At 53.1% G+C, this 20,525-nt stretch overlaps 1 protein-coding gene across 1 annotated transcript in view; it reads left to right on the forward strand.

The window, feature by feature from the left end:
* LOC137366511 (WD repeat-containing protein 46-like) overlaps positions 1-20,525 on the forward strand; it is a 46,790-nt gene that overhangs the window by 6,066 nt on the left and 20,199 nt on the right. Inside the window, exons 3-4 of the mRNA XM_068028305.1 lie at positions 11,767-11,946; positions 15,787-15,867. Of these exons, the coding sequence (XP_067884406.1) occupies positions 11,767-11,946; positions 15,787-15,867 (261 nt within the window). The remainder of the gene's footprint in view (positions 1-11,766; positions 11,947-15,786; positions 15,868-20,525) is intronic.

Below are 20,525 nucleotides of genomic sequence, written 5' to 3' on the forward strand. Positions count from 1 at the left end.
TAGCCCGGGGATTTGGGTCTGAAGAGAGAGAGAGAGACTGGGGATCCGGGTCTGAAGAGAGAAAGAGAGACCGGGGATCCGGGTCGAGAGAGAGAGAGAAAGAGAGCGACCGGGGATCCGGGTCCAGAGAGAGAGAGAGAGACCGGGGATCCAGGTCCAGAGAGAGAGAGAGAGACCGGGGATCCGGGTCGAGAGAGAGAGAGAAAGAGAGCGACCGGGGATCCGGGTCTGGAGAGAGAGCGACCGGGGATCCAGGTCCAGAGAGAGAGAGAGAGACCGGGGATCCAGGTCCAGAGAGAGAGAGAGAGACCGGGGATCCGGGTCGAGAGAGAGAGAGAAAGAGAGCGACCGGGGATCCGGGTCTGGAGAGAGAGCGACCGGGGATCCAGGTCCAGAGAGAGAGAGAGAGACCGGGGATCCAGGTCCAGAGAGAGAGAGAGAGACCGGGGATCCGGGTCTGGAGAGAGAGCGACCGGGGACCCAGGTCCAGAGAGAGAGAGAGAGACACTGGGGATCCGGGTCTGGAGAGAGAGAGAGAGACCGGGGATCCGGGTCCAGAGAGAGAGAGAGAGAGAGAGAGAGAGACCGGGGATCCGGGTCCAGAGAGAGAGAGAGAGACCGGGGATCCGGGTCGATACAGAGAGAGAGAGAGACCGGGGATCCGGGTCTGGAGAGAGACTGGGGATCCCGGTCTAGAGAGAGAGAGAGAGAGAGAGACCGGGGATCCGTGTCTGGAGAGAGAGAGAGAGACCGGGGATCCGTGTCTGGAGAGAGAGAGAGACCCGGGTCTGGAGAGAGAGAGGAGTAGGCTGGGTATGCAGAGAGAGAGAGAGGAGTAGGCTGGGTGTACAGAGTGGGAGGAGTAGGCTGGGTATACAGTGGGAGAGAGGAGTAGGCTGGGTTGACAGTGAAAGAGAGGAGTAGGCTGGGTATACAGAGAGAGAGAGAGAGAGGAGTAGGCTGGGTATACAGTGAGAGAGAGGAGTAGGCTGGGTATGCAGTGAGAGAGAGGAGTAGGCTGGGTATACAGTGAGAGAGAGGGGCAGGCTGGGTATACAGAGAGGGAGGAGTAGGCTGGGTATACAGTGGGAGAGAGGAGTAGGCTGGGTATACAGTGAAGGAGAGGAGTAGGCTGGGTATACAGAGAGGGAGGAGTAGGCTGGGTATACAGTGGGAGAGAGGAGTAGGCTGGGTATACAGTGAGAGAGAGGAGTAGGCTGGGTATACAGAGAGAGAGAGGAGTAGGCTGGGGATACAGTGGGAGAGAGGAGTAGGCTGGGTATACACAGAGAGAGAGGAGTAGTCTGGGTATACAGAGAGAGAGAGAGGAGTAGTCTGGGTATACAGAGAGAGAGAGAGGAGTAGGCTGGGTATACAGAGAGAGATAGAGGAGTAGGCTGGGTATACAGAGAGGGAGGAGTAGGCTGGGTATACAGAGAGAGAAATGAGTAGGCTGGGTATACAGAGAGAGAGAGAGGTGTAGGCTGGGTATGCAGAGAGAGAGAGAGAGGAGTAGGCTGTGTATACAGAGAGAGAGGAGTAGGCTGTGTATACAGAGAGAGAGGAGTAGGCTGGGTATACAGAGAGAGAGGAGTAGGCTGGGTATACAGAGAGAGAGGAGTAGGCTGGGTATACAGAGAGAGAGGAGTAGGCTGGGTATACAGAGAGAGAGGAGTAGGCTGGGTATACAGAGAGAGAGGAGTAGGCTGGGTATACAGAGAGAGGAGTCGGCTGGGTATACAGAGAGAGAGAGAGAGGAGTAGGCTGGGTATACAGAGAGAGAGAGAGAGGAGTAGGCTGGGTAGACAGAGAGAGAGAGAGGGGAGTAGGCTGGGTTTACAGAGCGAGAGAGAGAGGAGTAGGCTGGGTTTACAGAGCGAGAGAGAGAGGAGTAGGCTGGGTTTACAGAGAGAGAGGAGTAGGCTGGGTTTACAGAGGCACAGAGAGGGTTCGGCTGAGTATACAGGGAGAGAGAGAGGAGTAGGCTCGGTTTTCAGAGAGAGAGAGAGAGGAGTAGGCTGGGTATACAGAGGCAGAGAGAGGGTTATGCTGAGTATACAGAGAGAGAGAGAGAGAGAGAGTAGTCGGCTGGGTTTTCAGAGAGAGAGAGAGGAGTAGGCTGGGTATACAGAGAGAGAGAGAGAGAGAGAGGAGTAGGCTGGGTATAGAGAGAGAGAGGAGTAGGCTGGGTATACAGAGGGAGAGAGGAGTAGGCTGGGTATACAGAGGGAGAGAGGAGTAGGCTGGGTATACAGAGGGAGAGAGGAGTCGGCTGGGTATACAGAGAGAGAGGAGTAGGCTGGGTATACAGAGAGAGAGGAGTAGGCTGGGTATACAGAGAGAGAGGAGTAGGCTGGGTATAGAGAGAGAGAGAGAGGAGTAGGCTGGGTATAGAGAGAGAGAGAGAGGAGTAGGCTGGGTATACAGAGAGAGAGAGGAGTAGGCTGGGTATACAGAGAGAGAGAGAGAGGAGTAGGCTGGGTATACAGAGAGGGAGGAGTAGGCTGGGTATACAGAGAGAGAGAGTAGGCTGGGTATACAGAGGGAGAGAGGAGTAGGCTGGGTATACAGAGGGAGAGAGGAGTAGGCGGTATACAGAGAGAGAGGAGTCGGCTGGGTATACAGAGAGAGAGAGAGAGGAGTAGGCTGGGTATACAGAGAGAGAGAGAGAGGAGTAGGCTGGGTAGACAGAGAGAGAGAGAGGGGAGTAGGCTGGGTTTACAGAGCGAGAGAGAGAGGAGTAGGCTGGGTTTACAGAGAGAGAGGAGTAGGCTGGGTTTACAGAGAGAGAGGAGTAGGCTGGGTATACAGAGGCACAGAGAGGGTTCGGCTGAGTATACAGGGAGAGAGAGAGGAGTAGGCTCGGTTTTCAGAGAGAGAGAGAGAGGAGTAGGCTGGGTATACAGAGGCAGAGAGAGGGTTATGCTGAGTATACAGAGAGAGAGAGAGAGAGTAGTCGGCTGGGTTTTCAGAGAGAGAGAGGAGTAGGCTGGGTATACAGAGAGAGAGAGAGAGAGAGGAGTAGGCTGGGTATAGAGAGAGAGAGGAGTAGGCTGGGTATACAGAGAGAGAGAGGAGTAGGCTGGGTATACAGAGAGAGAGAGAGGAGTAGGCTGGGTATACAGAGGGAGAGAGGAGTCGGCTGGGTATACAGAGAGAGAGGAGTAGGCTGGGTATACAGAGAGAGAGGAGTAGGCTGGGTATACAGAGAGAGAGGAGTAGGCTGGGTATACAGAGGGAGAGAGGAGTAGGCTGGGTATACAGAGAGAGAGAGGAGTAGGCTGGGTATACAGAGAGAGAGAGGAGTAGGCTGGGTATACAGAGAGAGAGAGAGGAGTAGGCTGGGTATACAGAGAGGGAGGAGTAGGCTGGGTATACAGAGAGAGAGAGTAGGCTGGGTATACAGAGGGAGAGAGGAGTAGGCTGGGTATACAGAGGGAGAGAGGAGTAGGCGGTATACAGAGAGAGAGGAGTAGGCTGGGTATACAGAGAGAGAGGAGTAGGCTGGGTATACAGAGAGAGAGGAGTAGGCTGGGTATACAGAGAGAGAGGAGTAGGCTGGGTATACAGAGAGAGAGGAGTAGGCTGGGTATACAGAGAGAGAGAGAGGAGTAGGCTGGGTATACAGAGAGAGAGAGAGGAGTAGGCTGGGTATACACAGAGAGAGAGAGGAGTAGGCTGGGTATACAGAGAGAGAGAGAGGAGTAGGCTGGGTATACAGAGAGAGAGATAGAGGAGTAGGCTGGGTATACAGAGAGAGAGATAGAGGAGTAGGTTGGGTATACAGAGATAGAGGAGTAGGTTGGGTATACAGAGAGAGAGGAGTAGGCTGGGTATACAGAGAGAGAGAGAGAGAGGAGTAGGCTGGGTATACAGAGAGAGAGAGAGAGGAGTAGGCTGGGTATACAGAGGCAGAGAGAGGGTTAGGCTGAGTATCCAGAGAGAGAGAGAGGAGTAGGCTGGGTTTTCAGAGAGAGAGAGAGAGGAGTAGGCTGGGTATACAGAGGCAGAGAGAGGGTTATGCTGAGTATACAGAGAGAGAGAGAGAGGAGTAGGCTGGGTTTTCAGAGAGAGGGAGAGGAGTAGGCTGGGTATACAGAGAGAGAGGAGTAGGCTGGGTATACAGAGAGAGAGGAGTAGGCTGGGTAGACAGAGAGAGAGAGAGAGAGGAGTAGGCTGGGTATAGAGAGAGAGAGAGGAGTAGGTTGGGTATACAGAGGGAGAGAGGAGTAGGTTGGGTATACAGAGGGAGAGAGGAGTAGGCTGGGTATAGAGAGGGAGAGAGGAGTAGGCTGGGTATAGAGAGGGAGAGAGGAGTAGGCTGGGTATAGAGAGGGAGAGAGGAGTAGGCTGGGTATACAGAGGGAGAGAGGAGTAGGCTGGGTATACAGAGGGAGAGAGGAGTAGGCTGGGTATACAGAGGGAGAGAGGAGTAGGCTGGGTATACAGAGAGAGAGAGAGAGGAGTAGGCTGGGTATACAGAGAGAGAGGAGTAGGCTGGGTATACAGAGAGAGAGAGAGCAGTAGGCTGGGTATACAGAGAGGGAGGAGTAGGCTGGGTATACCGAGAGAGAGAGAGAAGAGTAGGCTGGGTATACAGAGGGAGAGAGGAGTAGGCTGGGTATACAGAGGGAGAGAGGAGTAGGCTGGGTTTTCAGAGAGAGAGGAGTAGGCTGGGTATACAGAGAGAGAGAGAGGAGTAGGCTGGGTATACAGAGAGAGAGGAGTAGGCTGGGTATACAGAGAGAGAGAGAGGAGTAGGCTGGGTATACAGAGAGAGAGAGAGGAGTAGGCTGGGTATACAGAGAGAGAGAGAGGAGTAGGCTGGGTTTACAGAGAGAGAGAGAGGAGTAGGCTGGGTACACAGAGAGGGAGGAGTAGGCTGGGTATACAGTGGGAGAGAGGAGTAGGCTGGGTATACAGTGAAAGAGAGGAGTAGGCTGGGTATACAGAGAGAGAGAGAGAGAGGAGTCGGCTGGGTATACAGTGAGAGAGAGGAGTAGGCTGGGTATGCAGTGAGAGAGAGGAGTAGGCTGGGTGTACAGAGAGAGAGAGGAGTAGGCTTTGTATACAGAGAGAGAGAGGAGGAGGCTGGGTTTTCAGAGAGAGAGAGGAGTAGGCTGGGTATACAGAGGCAGAGAGAGGGTTATGCTGAGTATACAGAGAGAGAGAGAGAGAGAGTAGTCGGCTGGGTTTTCAGAGAGAGAGAGAGGAGTAGGCTGGGTATACAGAGAGAGAGAGAGAGAGAGAGAGAGAGGAGTAAGCTGGGTATACAGAGAGAGAGGAGTAGGCTGGGTATACAGAGAGAGAGGAGTAAGGCTGGGTACACAGAGAGAGAGAGAGAGAGAGTAGTCGGCTGGGTTTTCAGAGAGAGAGAGAGGAGTAGGCTGGGTATACAGAGAGAGAGAGAGAGAGAGAGAGAGAGGAGTAGGCTGGGTATAGAGAGAGAGAGGAGTAGGCTGGGTATACAGAGGGAGAGAGGAGTAGGCTGGGTATACAGAGGGAGAGAGGAGTCGGCTGGGTATACAGAGAGAGAGGAGTAGGCTGGGTATACAGAGAGAGAGGAGTAGGCTGGGTATACAGAGAGAGAGGAGTAGGCTGGGTATACAGAGGGAGAGAGGAGTAGGCTGGGTATAGAGAGAGAGAGAGAGGAGTAGGCTGGGTATAGAGAGAGAGAGAGAGGAGTAGGCTGGGTATACAGAGAGAGAGAGGAGTAGGCTGGGTATACAGAGAGAGAGAGAGGAGTAGGCTGGGTATACAGAGAGGGAGGAGTAGGCTGGGTATACAGAGAGAGAGAGTAGGCTGGGTATACAGAGGGAGAGAGGAGTAGGCTGGGTATACAGAGGGAGAGAGGAGTAGGCGGTATACAGAGAGAGAGGAGTAGGCTGGGTATACAGAGAGAGAGGAGTAGGCTGGGTATACAGAGAGAGAGGAGTAGGCTGGGTATACAGAGAGAGAGGAGTAGGCTGGGTATACAGAGAGAGAGAGAGGAGTAGGCTGGGTATACAGAGAGAGAGAGAGGAGTAGGCTGGGTATACAGAGAGAGAGAGAGGAGTAGGCTGGGTATACAGAGAGAGAGAGAGGAGTAGGCTGGGTATACAGAGAGAGAGAGAGGAGTAGGCTGGGTATACAGAGAGAGAGAGAGGAGTAGGCTGGGTATACAGAGAGAGAGATAGAGGAGTAGGCTGGGTATACAGAGAGAGAGATAGAGGAGTAGGCTGGGTATACAGAGAGAGAGGAGTAGGCTGGGTATACAGAGAGAGAGAGAGAGAGGAGTAGGCTGGGTATACAGAGAGAGAGAGAGAGGAGTAGGCTGGGTATACAGAGGCAGAGAGAGGGTTAGGCTGAGTATCCAGAGAGAGAGAGAGGAGTAGGCTGGGTTTTCAGAGAGAGAGAGAGAGGAGTAGGCTGGGTATACAGAGGCAGAGAGAGGGTTATGCTGAGTATACAGAGAGAGAGAGAGAGGAGTAGGCTGGGTTTTCAGAGAGAGAGAGAGGAGTAGGCTGGGTATACAGAGAGAGAGGAGTAGGCTGGGTATACAGAGAGAGAGGAGTAGGCTGGGTAGACAGAGAGAGAGAGAGAGAGAGGAGTAGGCTGGGTATACAGAGAGAGAGAGAGGAGTAGGCTGGGTATACAGAGAGAGAGAGAGGAGTAGGCTGGGTTTACAGAGAGAGAGAGAGGAGTAGGCTGGGTACACAGAGAGGGAGGAGTAGGCTGGGTATACAGTGGGAGAGAGGAGTAGGCTGGGTATACAGTGAAAGAGAGGAGTAGGCTGGGTATACAGAGAGAGAGAGAGAGGAGTAGGCTGGGTATACAGTGAGAGAGAGGAGTAGGCTGGGTATGCAGTGAGAGAGAGGAGTAGGCTGGGTGTACAGAGAGAGAGAGGAGTAGGCTGGGTGTACAGAGAGAGAGAGGAGTAGGCTTTGTATACAGAGAGAGAGAGAGGAGGAGGCTGGGTTTTCAGAGAGAGAGAGGAGTAGGCTGGGTATACAGAGGCAGAGAGAGGGTTATGCTGAGTATACAGAGAGAGAGAGAGTAGTCGGCTGGGTTTTCAGAGAGAGAGAGAGGAGTAGGCTGGGTATACAGAGAGAGAGAGAGAGAGAGAGAGGAGTAAGCTGGGTATACAGAGAGAGAGGAGTAGGCTGGGTATACAGAGAGAGAGGAGTAGGCTGGGTACACAGAGAGAGAGAGAGAGAGAGGAGTAGGCTGGGTACACAGAGAGAGAGAGAGAGAGGAGTAGGCTGGGTAGAGAGAGAGAGGAGTAGGCTGGGTATACAGAGGGAGAGAGGAGTAGGCTGGGTATACAGAGGGAGAGAGGAGTAGGCTGGGTATACAGAGAGAGAGAGGAGTAGGCTGGGTATAGAGAGGGAGAGAGGAGTAGGCTGGGTATAGAGAGGGAGAGAGGAGTAGGCTGGGTATAGAGAGGGAGAGAGGAGTAGGCTGGGTATAGAGAGGGAGAGAGGAGTAGGCTGGGTATAGAGAGGGAGAGAGGAGTAGGCTGGGTATACAGAGGGAGAGAGGAGTAGGCTGGGTATACAGAGGGAGAGAGGAGTAGGCTGGGTATACAGAGGGAGAGAGGAGTAGGCTGGGTATACAGAGGGAGAGAGGAGTAGGCTGGGTATACAGAGGGAGAGAGGAGTAGGCTGGGTATACAGAGAGAGAGAGAGAGGAGTAGGCTGGGTATACAGAGAGAGAGGAGTAGGCTGGGTATACAGAGAGAGAGAGAGCAGTAGGCTGGGTATACAGAGAGGGAGGAGTAGGCTGGGTATACAGAGAGAGAGAGAGAAGAGTAGGCTGGGTATACAGAGGGAGAGAGGAGTAGGCTGGGTATACAGAGGGAGAGAGGAGTAGGCTGGGTATACAGAGAGAGAGGAGTAGGCTGGGTATACAGAGAGAGAGAGAGGAGTAGGCTGGGTATACAGAGAGAGAGAGAGGAGTAGGCTGGGTATACAGAGAGAGAGAGAGGAGTAGGCTGGGTATACAGAGAGAGAGAGAGGAGTAGGCTGGGTTTACAGAGAGAGAGAGAGGAGTAGGCTGGGTACACAGAGAGGGAGGAGTAGGCTGGGTATACAGTGGGAGAGAGGAGTAGGCTGGGTATACAGTGAAAGAGAGGAGTAGGCTGGGTATACAGAGAGAGAGAGAGAGAGAGGAGTAGGCTGGGTATACAGTGAGAGAGAGGAGTAGGCTGGGTATGCAGTGAGAGAGAGGAGTAGGCTGGGTGTACAGAGAGAGAGAGGAGTAGGCTTTGTATACAGAGAGAGAGAGGAGGAGGCTGGGTTTTCAGAGAGAGAGAGGAGTAGGCTGGGTATACAGAGGCAGAGAGAGGGTTATGCTGAGTATACAGAGAGAGAGAGAGAGAGTAGTCGGCTGGGTTTTCAGAGAGAGAGAGAGGAGTAGGCTGGGTATACAGAGAGAGAGAGAGAGAGAGAGAGAGGAGTAAGCTGGGTATACAGAGAGAGAGGAGTAGGCTGGGTATACAGAGAGAGAGGAGTAGGCTGGGTACACAGAGAGAGAGAGAGAGAGAGGAGTAGGCTGGGTACACAGAGAGAGAGAGAGAGAGGAGTAGGCTGGGTAGAGAGAGAGAGGAGTAGGCTGGGTATACAGAGGGAGAGAGGAGTAGGCTGGGTATACAGAGGGAGAGAGGAGTAGGCTGGGTATACAGAGAGAGAGAGGAGTAGGCTGGGTATACAGAGAGAGAGAGGAGTAGGCTGGGTATACAGAGAGTGAGAGAGGAGTAGGCTGGGTATACAGAGAGAGAGAGAGGAGTAGGCTGGGTATACAGAGAGAGAGAGAGGAGTAGGCTGGGTATACAGAGAGAGAGAGAGGAGTAGGCTGGGTATACAGAGAGAGAGAGAGAGTAGGCTGGGTATACAGAGGAAGAGAGGAGTAGGCTGGGTATACAGAGGGAGAGAGGAGTAGGCTGGGTATACAGAGAGAGAGGAGTAGGCTGGGTATACAGAGAGAGAGGAGTAGGCTGGGTATACAGAGGGGGAGAGGAGTAGGCTGGGTATACAGAGAGAGAGAGAGGAGTAGGCTGGGTATACAGAAAGAGAGAGAGGAGTAGGCTGGGTATACAGAGAGGGAGGAGTAGGCTGGGTATACAGAGAGAGAGAGAGGAGTAGGCTGGGTATACAGAAAGAGAGAGAGGAGTAGGCTGGGTATACAGAGAGAGAGGAGTAGGCTGGGTATACAGAGGGAGAGAGGAGTAGGCTGGGTATACAGAGAGAGAGAGAGGAGTAGGCTGGGTATACAGAGGGAGAGAGGAGTAGGCTGGGTATACAGAGGGAGAGAGGAGTAGGCTGGGTATACAGAGAGAGAGGAGTAGGCTGGGTATACAGAGGGAGAGAGGAGTAGGCTGGGTATACAGAGAGAGAGAGAGGAGTAGGCTGGGTATACAGAAAGAGAGAGTGGAGTAGGCTGGGTATACAGAGAGAGAGAGAGGAGTAGGCTGGGTATGCAGAGAGGGAGGAGTAGGCTGGGTATACAGTGGGAGAGAGGAGTAGGCTGGGTATACAGTGAAAGAGAGGAGTAGGCTGGGTATACAGAGAGAGAGAGAGGAGTCGGCTGGGAATACAGTGAGAGAGAGGAGTAGGCTGGGTATGCAGTGAGAGAGAGGAGCAGGCTGGGTATACAGAGAGAGAGAGGAGTAGGCTGGGTATACAGAGAGAGAGAGGCGTAGGCTGGGTATACAGAGAGAGAGTGGAGTAGCCTGGGTATACAGAGAGAGAGTGGAGTAGCCTGGGTATACAGAGAGAGAGTGGAGTAGGCTGGGTATACAGAGAGAGAGAGAGAGTGGAGTAGGCTGGGTATACAGAGAGAGAGTGGAGTAGGCTGGGTATACAGAGAGAGAGTGGAGTAGGCTGGGTATACAGAGAGAGAGTGGAGTAGGCTGGGTATGCAGAGAGAGAGTGGAGTAGGCTGGGTATAAAGAGAGAGAGTGGAGTAGGCTGGGTATACAGAGAGAGAGAGAGAGGAGTAGGCTGGGTATACAGAGAGAGAGTGAGAGGAGTAGGCTGGGTATACAGAGAGAGAGTGGAGTAGGCTGGGTATACAGAGAGAGAGTGGAGTAGGCTGGGTATACAGAGAGAGAGTGGAGTAGGCTGGGTATACAGAGAGAGAGAGAGAGGAGTAGGCTGGGTATACAGAGAGAGAGTGGAGTAGGCTGGGTATACAGAGAGAGAGTGGAGTAGGCTGGGTATACAGAGAGAGAGTGGAGTAGGCTGGGTATACAGAGAGAGAGTGGAGTAGGCTGGGTATACAGAGAGAGAGAGAGAGGAGTAGGCTGGGTATACAGAGAGAGAGTGGAGTAGGCTGGGTATACAGAGAGAGAGAGAGAGTGGAGTAGGCTGGGTATACAGAGAGAGAGTGGAGTAGGCCGGGTATACAGAGAGAGAGTGGAGTAGGCTGGGTATACAGAGAGAGAGTGGAGTAGGCTGGGTATACAGAGAGAGAGAGAGAGAGGAGTAGGCTGGGTATACAGAGAGAGAGTGAGAGGAGTAGGCTGGGTATACAGAGAGAGAGTGGAGTAGGCTGGGTATACAGAGAGAGAGTGGAGTAGGCTGGGTATCCAGAGAGAGAGAGAGTGGAGTAGGCTGGGTATACAGTGAGAGAGTGGAGTAGGCTGGGTATACAGTGAGAGAGAGGAGTAGGCTGGGTATACAGTGAGAGAGGAGTAGGCTGGGTATACAGTGAGAGAGAGGAGTAGGCTGGGTATACAGTGGGAGAGAGGAGTAGGCTGGGTATTCAGTGAGAGAGAGGAGTAGGCTGGGTATACAGTGAGAGAGTGGAGTTGGCTGGGTATACAGTGAGAGAGAGAAGTAGGCTGGGTATACAGTGAGTGAGAGGAGTAGGCTGGGTATTCAGTGAGAGAGAGGAGTAGGCTGGGTATTCAGTGAGAGAGAGGAGTAGGCTGGGTATACAGTGAGAGAGAGGAGTAGGCTGGGTATGCAGTGAGAGAGAGGAGTAGGCTGGGTATACAGTCAGAGAGAGGAGTAGGCTGGGTGTGCAGAGAGAGAGTGGAGTCGGCTGGGTATACAGTGAGAGAGAGGAGTAGGCTGGGTATACAGTGAGAGAGAGGAGTTGGCTGGGTATACAGTGAGAGAGTGGAGTAGGCTGGGTATACAGTGAGAGAGAGGAGTAAGCTGGGTATACAGTGAGAGAGGGGAGTAGGCTGGGTATACAGTGAGAGAGAGGAGTAGGCTGGGTATACAGTGAGAGAGAGGAGTAGGCTGGGTATACAGTGAGAGAGAGGAGTAGGCTGGGTATACAGTGAGAGAGAGGAGTAGGCTGGGTATACAGTGAGAGAGAGGAGTAGGCTGGGTATCCAGTGAGAGAGAGGAGTAGGCTGGGTGTACAGTGAGAGAGAGGAGTAGGCTGGGTGTACAGTGAGAGAGAGGAGTAGGCTGGGTGTACAGTGAGAGAGAGGAGTAGGCTGGGTGTACAGTGAGAGAGAGGAGTAGGCTGGGTATACAGTGAGAGAGGGGAGTAGGCTGGGTATACAGTGAGAGAGGGGAGTAGGCTGGGTATACAGTGAGAGAGGGGAGTAGGCTGGGTATACAGTGAGAGAGAGGAGTAGGCTGGGTATACAGAGAGAGAGGCCAGAGACCCAGGATTGAGAGGAATGCCCTCGACACTGCCATTTTGCTGGTGTGTATTCATCGACAGGGTTCAGATAGAAATGCAGCTTAGTCAGGCCTGTCGATCACTTGTCTGCTTTTCCCAGCCGTCCCCCTCTAACAATCTCTTGTATCCATCTCCCCCTTTCAGAAAAGGAAGCGGTACTGGGAGGCTGACAAAAATGCAGCTGGAGATGTAGCATTGGCCAGGAAGGGACGGAGAGACGGGGTGAAGCCAGAAGAGAAAAAGACAGCAGACCAGAACCCACCAGGAGCCAACCGAAAGAAGCATGTGAATGCGAGAGGGCGTGGGAAACGGCTGATTTCAGGAGTAAGTTGAGACTGCTCACATTGGAGTTTCAAGCCAAGGTTTAAGGGTGTGAAAGCAGTGAGTTCAAATCCAGTGTGAACACTGAGGTATCGGGAGTCAGTCCGGATCCAGTGCGATCATTCGGATATCGGGAGTGAATCCGGTTCCAGTGTGATCACTTAGGAATCAGGAGTTAGTCCGGTTCCCGTGCGATCATTCGGATGTCGGGAATGAATCCGGTTCCAGTGTGATCACTTAGGAATCAGGAGTTAGTCCGGTTCCCGTGCGATCATTCGGATGTCGGGAATGAATCCGGTTCCAGTGTGATCACTTAGGAATCAGGAGTTAGTCCAGTTCCCGTGCGATCATTCGGATGTCGGTAATGAATCCGGTTCCAGTGTGATCACTTGGGAATCAGGAGTTAGTCCGGGTCCAGTGATAACACTCAGAAATTGGGACTTCGTCTGGTTCCGTGCGATCGATCTGGTATCGGGAGTTGCTCCGGTTCCAGTGCGATCACTCGGGAATCGGGGAGTCAGTCCGTTCCAGTGGGATCACTCGAGAATCAGGGGTGAATCCGGTTCCAGTGTGATCACTCGAGAATCAGGGGTGAATCCGGTTCCAGTGTGATCACTCGAGAATCGGGTGTGAATCCGGTTCCAGTGTGATCACTCGAGAATCAGGGGTGAATCCGATTCCAGTGCAATCACTCGATCATCAGGAGTGAATCCGGTTCCAGTGCGATCACTCGAGAATCAGGAGTGAATCCGGTTCCAGTGCGATCACTCGAGAATCAGGAGTGAATCCAGTTCCAGTGCAATCACTCGATAATCAGGAGTGAATCCAGTTCCAGTGCGATCACTCAAGAATCAGGAGTGAATCCGGTTCCAGTGCGATCACTCGAGAATCAGGAGTGAATCCAGTTCCAGTGCGATCACTCGAGAATCGGGTGTGAATCCAGTTCCAGTGCGATCACTCGAGAATCAGGAGTGAATCCAGTTCCAGTGTGATCACTCGAGAATCGGGTGTGAGTCCGGTTCCAGTGCGATCACTCTGGAATTGGGAGTGAATCCGGTTCCAGTGCAATCAGTCGGGAATCGGGAGTGAATCTGGTTCCAGTGCGATCACCCGGGAATCGGGAGTGAGTCCGGTTCCAGTGCGATCACTCGGGAATGGGGAGTGAGTCCGGTTCCAGTGCGATCACTCTGGAATTGGGAGTGAATCCGGTTCCAGTGCGATCACCCGGGAATCGGGAGTGAGTCCGGTTCCTGTGCGATCACTCGGGAATCGGGAGTGAATCTGGTTCCAGTGCGATCACCCGGGAATCGGGAGTGAGTCCGGTTCCAGTGCGATCACTCGGGAATGGGGAGTGAGTCCGGTTCCAGTGCGATCACTCGGGAATTGGGAGTGAATCCGGTTCCAGTGCAATCACTCGAGAATCAGAAGTGAATCCGGTTCCAGTGAGATCACTGGGGAATCGGGAGTCAGTCCGGTTCCAGTGTAATCGCTCGGGAATCAGAAGTGAATCCGGTTCCAGTGCGATCACTCGAGAATCGGGTGTCAGTCCGGTTCCTGTGCGATCACTCGGGAATCGGGAGTGAATCCGGTTCCAGTGCGATCACTCGAGAATCGGGAGTCAGTCCGGTTCCAGTGCGATCACTCGAGAATCGGGAGTCAGTCCGGTTCCTGTGTGATCACTCGGGAATCGGGAGTGAATACGGTTCCAGTGCGATCACTCGAGAATCGGGAGTCAGCCCGTTTCCAGTGCAATCACTCGAGAATCGGGAGTGAATCTGGTTCCAGTGCGATCACTCGAGAATCAGAAGTGAATCCGGTTCCAGTGCGATCACTCGAGAATCGGGAGTCAGTCCGGTTCCTGTGTGATCACTCGGGAATCGGGAGTGAATACGGTTCCAGTGCGATCACTCGAGAATCAGGAGTGAATCCGGTTCCAGTGCGATCACTCGAGAATCAGGAGTGAATCCGGTTCCAGTGTGATCACTCGGGAATGGGGAGTGAGTCCGGTTCCTGTGCGATCACTCGGGAATCGGGAGTGAATCCGGTTCCAGTGCGATCACCCGGGAATCGGGAGTGAGTCCGGTTCCAGTGCGATCACTCGGGAATGGGGAGTGAGTCCGGTTCCAGTGCGATCACTCTGGAATTGGGAGTGAATCCGGTTCCAGTGCGATCACCCGGGAATCGGGAGTGAGTCCGGTTCCTGTGCGATCACTCGGGAATCGGGAGTGAATCTGGTTCCAGTGCGATCACTCGGGAATTGGGAGTGAATCCGGTTCCAGTGCAATCACTCGAGAATCAGAAGTGAATCCGGTTCCAGTGAGATCACTGGGGAATCGGGAGTCAGTCCGGTTCCAGTGTAATCGCTCGGGAATCAGAAGTGAATCCGGTTCCAGTGCGATCACTCGAGAATCGGGAGTCAGTCCGGTTCTTGTGTGAGCACTCGGGAATCGGGAGTGAATCCGGTTCCAGTGCGATCACTCGAGAATCGGGAGTCAGTCCGGTTCCAGTGCGATCACTCGGGAATGGGGAGTGAGTCCGGTTCCAGTGCGATCACTCTGGAATTGGGAGTGAATCCGGTTCCAGTGCGATCACCCGGGAATCGGGAGTGAGTCCGGTTCCTGTGCGATCACTCGGGAATCGGGAGTGAATCTGGTTCCAGTGCGATCACCCGGGAATCGGGAGTGAGTCCGGTTCCAGTGCGATCACTCGGGAATGGGGAGTGAGTCCGGTTCCAGTGCGATCACTCGGGAATTGGGAGTGAATCCGGTTCCAGTGCAATCACTCGAGAATCAGAAGTGAATCCGGTTCCAGTGAGATCACTGGGGAATCGGGAGTCAGTCCGGTTCCAGTGTAATCGCTCGGGAATCAGAAGTGAATCCGGTTCCAGTGCGATCACTCGAGAATCGGGAGTCAGTCCGGTTCTTGTGTGATCACTCGGGAATCGGGAGTGAATCCGGTTCCAGTGCGATCACTCGAGAATCGGGAGTCAGTCCGGTTCCAGTGCGATCACTCGAGAATCGGGAGTCAGTCCGGTTCCTGTGTGATCACTCGGGAATCGGGAGTGAATACGGTTCCAGTGCGATCACTCGAGAATCGGGAGTCAGCCCGGTTCCAGTGCGATCACTCGAGAATCGGGAGTCAGTCCGGTTCCTGTGTGATCACTCGGGAATCGGGAGTGAATCTGGTTCCAGTACGATCACTCGAGAATCAGAAGTGAATCCGGTTCCAGTGCGATCACTCGAGAATCGGGAGTCAGTCCGGTTCCTGTGTGATCACTCGGGAATCGGGAGTGAATCTGGTTCCAGTGCGATCACTCGAGAATCAGAAGTGAATCCGGTTCCAGTGCGATTACTCGAGAATCGGGAGTCAGCCCGGTTCCTGTGCGATCACTCGGGAATCGGGAGTGAATCCGGTTCCAGTGCGATCACTCTGGAATCGGGAGTCAGTCCAGTTCCAGTGATTTACTTTAGTGGAGAGCTATCAGGGACCAGGCTTCTTTCTGTGCTAACGTCATTTTCTGATTCTATAATCTAAACTGTTTACAGCGTGACAGATCAGTTTGCCGTCGGCAGACTTAGTCATGTGGCTTTCAATCCCATCATTTGAGCCGTTAATAAATATGGAATTAGTTGAGGCACGAAGACAGATGCTTGCAGATGCCTTCAGTCAGTCAGTATGTGGCAGGCTTTTCACACATTACACTGTCAGAGTGTGGAACTGAGCTCAGCCTGACTGTGGCACCATTGCACCACACTCAGTGGCTGCTCCTGAGACAGACTGTGTGCTCTTGACATCCTGCTTCCGCAGAATTCCTTCACACTCAAATCTTTACTGCTCCCTCAGAAACAAGATCCCTTCCCAGGACCGGCACCCATTCCTCAAGAGGTGCTCAAAAAGTTCGAACGGGGAGGGAACATTAAACTGGTGAGTCAATTTTATCGAAAATCAGGCAAATTCGAGCAACTTTGAGTGTTGGTGTAACTTTCTTAAAGATCTGAGATAAAAACAGAAAGTGCTGGAAATACACAGCAGGTCTGGCAGCATCTGTGGAGAGAGAAACAGAGTTAACATTTCAGGTCAGTGACCCTTCATCAGCTGGAAGCAGGGGTTAATGAACAAAGAACAGTACAGCACAGGAACAGGCCATTCGGCCCTCCAAGCCTGCGCCGATCTTGATGCCTGCCTAAACTAACACCTTCTGCACTTCCGAGGACCGTATCCCTCTATTCCCTTCCTATTCATATATTTGTTAAGATGTCTCTTAAACGTCTCTATCGTATCTGCTTCCGCCACCTCCCCCGGCAGCAAGTTCCAGGCACTCACCACCCTCTGTGTAAAAAAACTTGCCTCGTACATCCCCTCTAAACTTTGCCCCTCTCACCTTAAACCTATGTCCCCTAGTAACTGACTCTTCCACCCTGGGAAAAGCTTCTCCACTCTGTCCATGCCGCTCATAACTTTGTAAACCTTTATCATGTCGCCCCTCCACCTCCGTCGTTCCAGTGAAAACAACCCGAGTTTTTCCAACCTCTCCTCATAGCTAATGCCCTCCAGACCAGGCAACATCCTGGTAAACCTCCTCTGTACCCTCTCCAAAGCCTCCACGTCCTTCTGGTAGTGTGGCGACCAGAATTGCACGCAATATTTTAAGTGTGGCCTAACTAAGGTTCTGTACAGCTGCAACATGACTTGCCAATTTTTATACTCTATGCCCCGACCGGTAAAGGCAAGCATGCCGTATGCCTTCTTGACTACCTTATCCACCTGCGTTGTCACTTTCAGTGACCTGTGGACCTGTACGCCCAGATCTCTCTGTCTGTCAATACTCCTAAGGGTTCTGCCATTTACTGTATACCTCCCACCTGCATTAGACCTTCCAAAATGCATTACCTCACATTTAAAAGCAAAATACTGCGGATGCTGGAAATCTGAAATAAAAACAAGAAATGCTGGAACCACTCAGCAGGTCTGGCAGCATCTGTGGAAAGAGAAGCAGAGTTAACGTTTCGGGTCAGTGACCCTTCATCGGACGACCCGAAACGTTAACTCTGCTTCTCTTTCCACAGATGCTGCCAAACCTGCTGAGTGGTTCCAGCATTTCTTGTTTTTACCTCACATTTGTCTGGATTAAACTCCATCTACCATTTCTCCGCCCAAGTCTCCAACCGATCTATATCCTGCTGTATCCTCTGACAACCCTCATCACTATCCGCAACTCCACCAACCTTTGTGTCGTCTGCAAACTTACTAATCAGACCAGCTACATTTTCCTCCAAATCATTTATATATACTACAAACAGCAAAGGTCCCAGCACTGATCCCTGCGAAACACCACTAGTCACATTCCTCCATTCAGAAAAACACCCATCCACTGTTACCCTCTATGACCGAGCCAGTTCTATATTGCAATATTCTAAGTGTGGCCTAACTAAGGTGCAACATGACACAACATTGGCTATTCTCCAGTCCTCTGGGACCTCACCTGTAGCCATGATCCCTCCGAGGTGTCCCCCGCAGTACAGCTGTGATATTCTTCTTAACCAGTAATGCAACTCCCCCACCCCTTTTACATCCCCTCTATCCAGCCTGAAGCATCTGAATCCCGGAACGTTTAGCTGCCAATCCTGCCCTTCCCTCAACCAAGTCTCTGTAATAGCAACAACATCATATTTCCAAGTACTAATCCAAGCTCTAAGTTCATCTGCCTTACCTGTTATACTTCTCGCATTGAAACAAATGCACTTCAGACCACCAGTCCCGCTGTGCTCCGCAACATCTCCCTGCCTGCTCTTCCTCTTAGCCCTATTGGCCTTATTTACTATGTCCTCATTTATTTCACTCGCTGTCCTACTGCTCTGGTTCCCACCCCCCTGCCACACTAGTTTAAACCCTCCCGAGTGACACTAGCAAACCTCGCAGCCAGGATATTTGTGCCCCTCCAGTTTAGATGCAACCCGTCCTTCTTGTACAGATCCCATCTGTCCCTGAAGAGAGCCCAATGATCCAGATATCTGAAACCCTCCCTTCTACACCAGCTGTTCAGCCACGTGTTTCGCTGCACTATCTTTCTATTTCTAGCCTCACTGGCACGTGACCTCGTCACTCTTCCTGCCTATGTCATTGGTACCGATGTGTACCACAACCTCTGGCTGTTCACCCTCCCCCTTCAGAATGCCCCCTGTCCGTTCAGAGACATCCTTGACCCTGGCACCAGGGAGGCAACATACCATCCTGGAGTCTCTTTCACATCCACAGAAGCACCTATCTGTGCCCCTGACTATAGAGTCCCTTATAACTATTGCTCTTCTGCGCTTTGTCCCTCCCTGCTGAACAGTCGTGGTGCCACTGCTCTGACTGCTGCTGTTTTCCCCTGATAGACCATCCCCCCCAACAGTATCCAAAACAGTATACTTGTTAGAGAGGGGGATAGCCACAAGGGATTCCTGCACTGACTGCCTGCCCCTTCTAGCGGTCACCCATCTATCTGCCTGCACCTTGGGTGTAACCACTTCTCTAAAACTCCTGTCTATGACACTCTCTGCCACCTGCATGCTCCTAAGTGCATCCAGTTGCTGCTCCAACCGATCCATGCGGTCTGTGAGGAGCTGCAACTGGGTGCACTTCCTGCAGATGTAGTCGCCTGGAACGCTGGAAGCGTCACGGACTTCCCACATCTCACAGGTGAAGCACTTCACCTCTCTAACTGACATTTCTAGCACTAATTAGTTAATTAATATAAAATAAATAAATACTTATTAAATCCTTACTGAATTGTTATAATTAACTATATGGTCCCTAGTGCTAGATTTCCACAAATACTAAATGCTAACTAAATACAATAATCTCCTCCCTCTGGTTTAGTTACTCTACTTGTTAATTAGTGTTTTAATCAATTTTTATCAGTTTTATTGTTACGGGTGGATTGTGTGAGACGGGGAGTGACGGGTCATGGGGGACTGAGAGACAGGGGGAGTGACAGGGTATGATGGGAAAGAGAGATGGGGAGTGATGGGGTATGGGTGGAATAAGAGAGATGGGGAGTGATGGGGTATGGGGGGATTGTGAGCGATGGGGAATGACGGGGTATGGGAGGGACTGGGAGTGACGGGGTATGGGGGGGACTGTGAGAGATGGGAAGTGACGGGGTATGGGGGGATTGTGAGCGATGGGGAATGACGGGGTATGGGGGGGACTGGGAGTGACGGGGTATGGGGGGGACTGTGAGAGATGGAGAGTGATGGGGTATGGGGGGGACTGTGAGAGATGGGGAGTGACGGGGTATGGGGGGATTGTGAGAGATGGGGAGTGACGGGGTATGGGGGGGACTGAGAGAGACGGGGTATGGGGGACTGTGAGAGACTGGGAGTGACGGTGTTTGGGGGGGACTGTGAGCGATGGGGAGTGATGGGGTATGGGGGGATTGTGAGAGACGGGGTATGGGGGGACTGGGAGTGACGGGGTATGGGGGGGACTGTGAGAGATGGGGAGTGATAGGGTATGGGGGAGGGGGGATTGTGAGAGACGGGGAGTGACAGGGTATGGGGGGACTGTGAGAGATGGGGTATGGGGGGACTGTGAGAGACGTGGAATGACGAGATAAGGGGGGTTGTGAGTGACGGGGGTGGTGAGAGACGGGGAGTGACGGGGTATGGGGGGACTGTGAGAGACGGGGGTGGTGAGTGACGGGGTATGGGGGGGGGGACTGTGAGAGACGTGGAATGACGAGATAAGGGGGGTTGTGAGAGACGGGGGTGGTGAGAGACGGGGAGTGACGGGGTATGGGGGGACTGTGAGAGACGGGGGTGGGGAGTGACGGGGTATGGGGGGACTGTGAGAGATGGGGAGTGACAGGGTATGGGGGGGGGACTGTGAGAGACGTGGAATGACGAGATAAGGGGGGTTGTGAGAGACGGGGGTGGTGAGAGACGGGGAGTGATGGGGTATGGGGGGGAGACTCTGAGAGACGGGGGTGACGGGGTATGGGGGGACTGTGAGAGACGGGGAGTGACAGGGTATGGGGGGACTGTGAGAGACGGGGTATGGGGGACTGAGAGAGACGGGGAGTGACGGGGTATGGGGGGGACTGTGAGAGACGGGGTATGGGGGACTGTGAGAGACGTTGAGTAACAGGGTATGTGGGGACTGTGAGAGGCGGGTGATTGAGAGAGACGGGGTTTGGGGGGGACTGTGAGAGACGGGGAGTGACGGGGTATGGGGCGGGGGGAGACCGTGAGAGACAGGGGTGACGGGGTATGGGGGGATTGTGAAAGATGGGGAGTGACGGGGTATGGGGGCGAATGTGAGAGAAGGGGAGTGACGGGGTATGGGGGCACTGTGAGAGACAGGGTATGGGGGGACTGTGAGAGACGTGGAATGACGAGATAAGGGGGGTTGTGAGAGACGGGGGTGGTGAGAGACGGGGAGTGATGGGGTATGGGGGGACTGTGAGAGACAGGGTATGGGGGACTGTGAGGGACGGGGAGTGACGGGGTATGGGGGCACTGTGAGAGACAGGGTATGGGGGACTGTGAGGGACGGGGAGTGACGGGGTATGGGGGCACTGTGAGAGACAGGGTATGGGG

This window comes from Heterodontus francisci, unplaced genomic scaffold (genome assembly GCF_036365525.1).
Source record: "Heterodontus francisci isolate sHetFra1 unplaced genomic scaffold, sHetFra1.hap1 HAP1_SCAFFOLD_865, whole genome shotgun sequence".
Classification (NCBI taxonomy): domain Eukaryota; kingdom Metazoa; phylum Chordata; class Chondrichthyes; order Heterodontiformes; family Heterodontidae; genus Heterodontus; species Heterodontus francisci.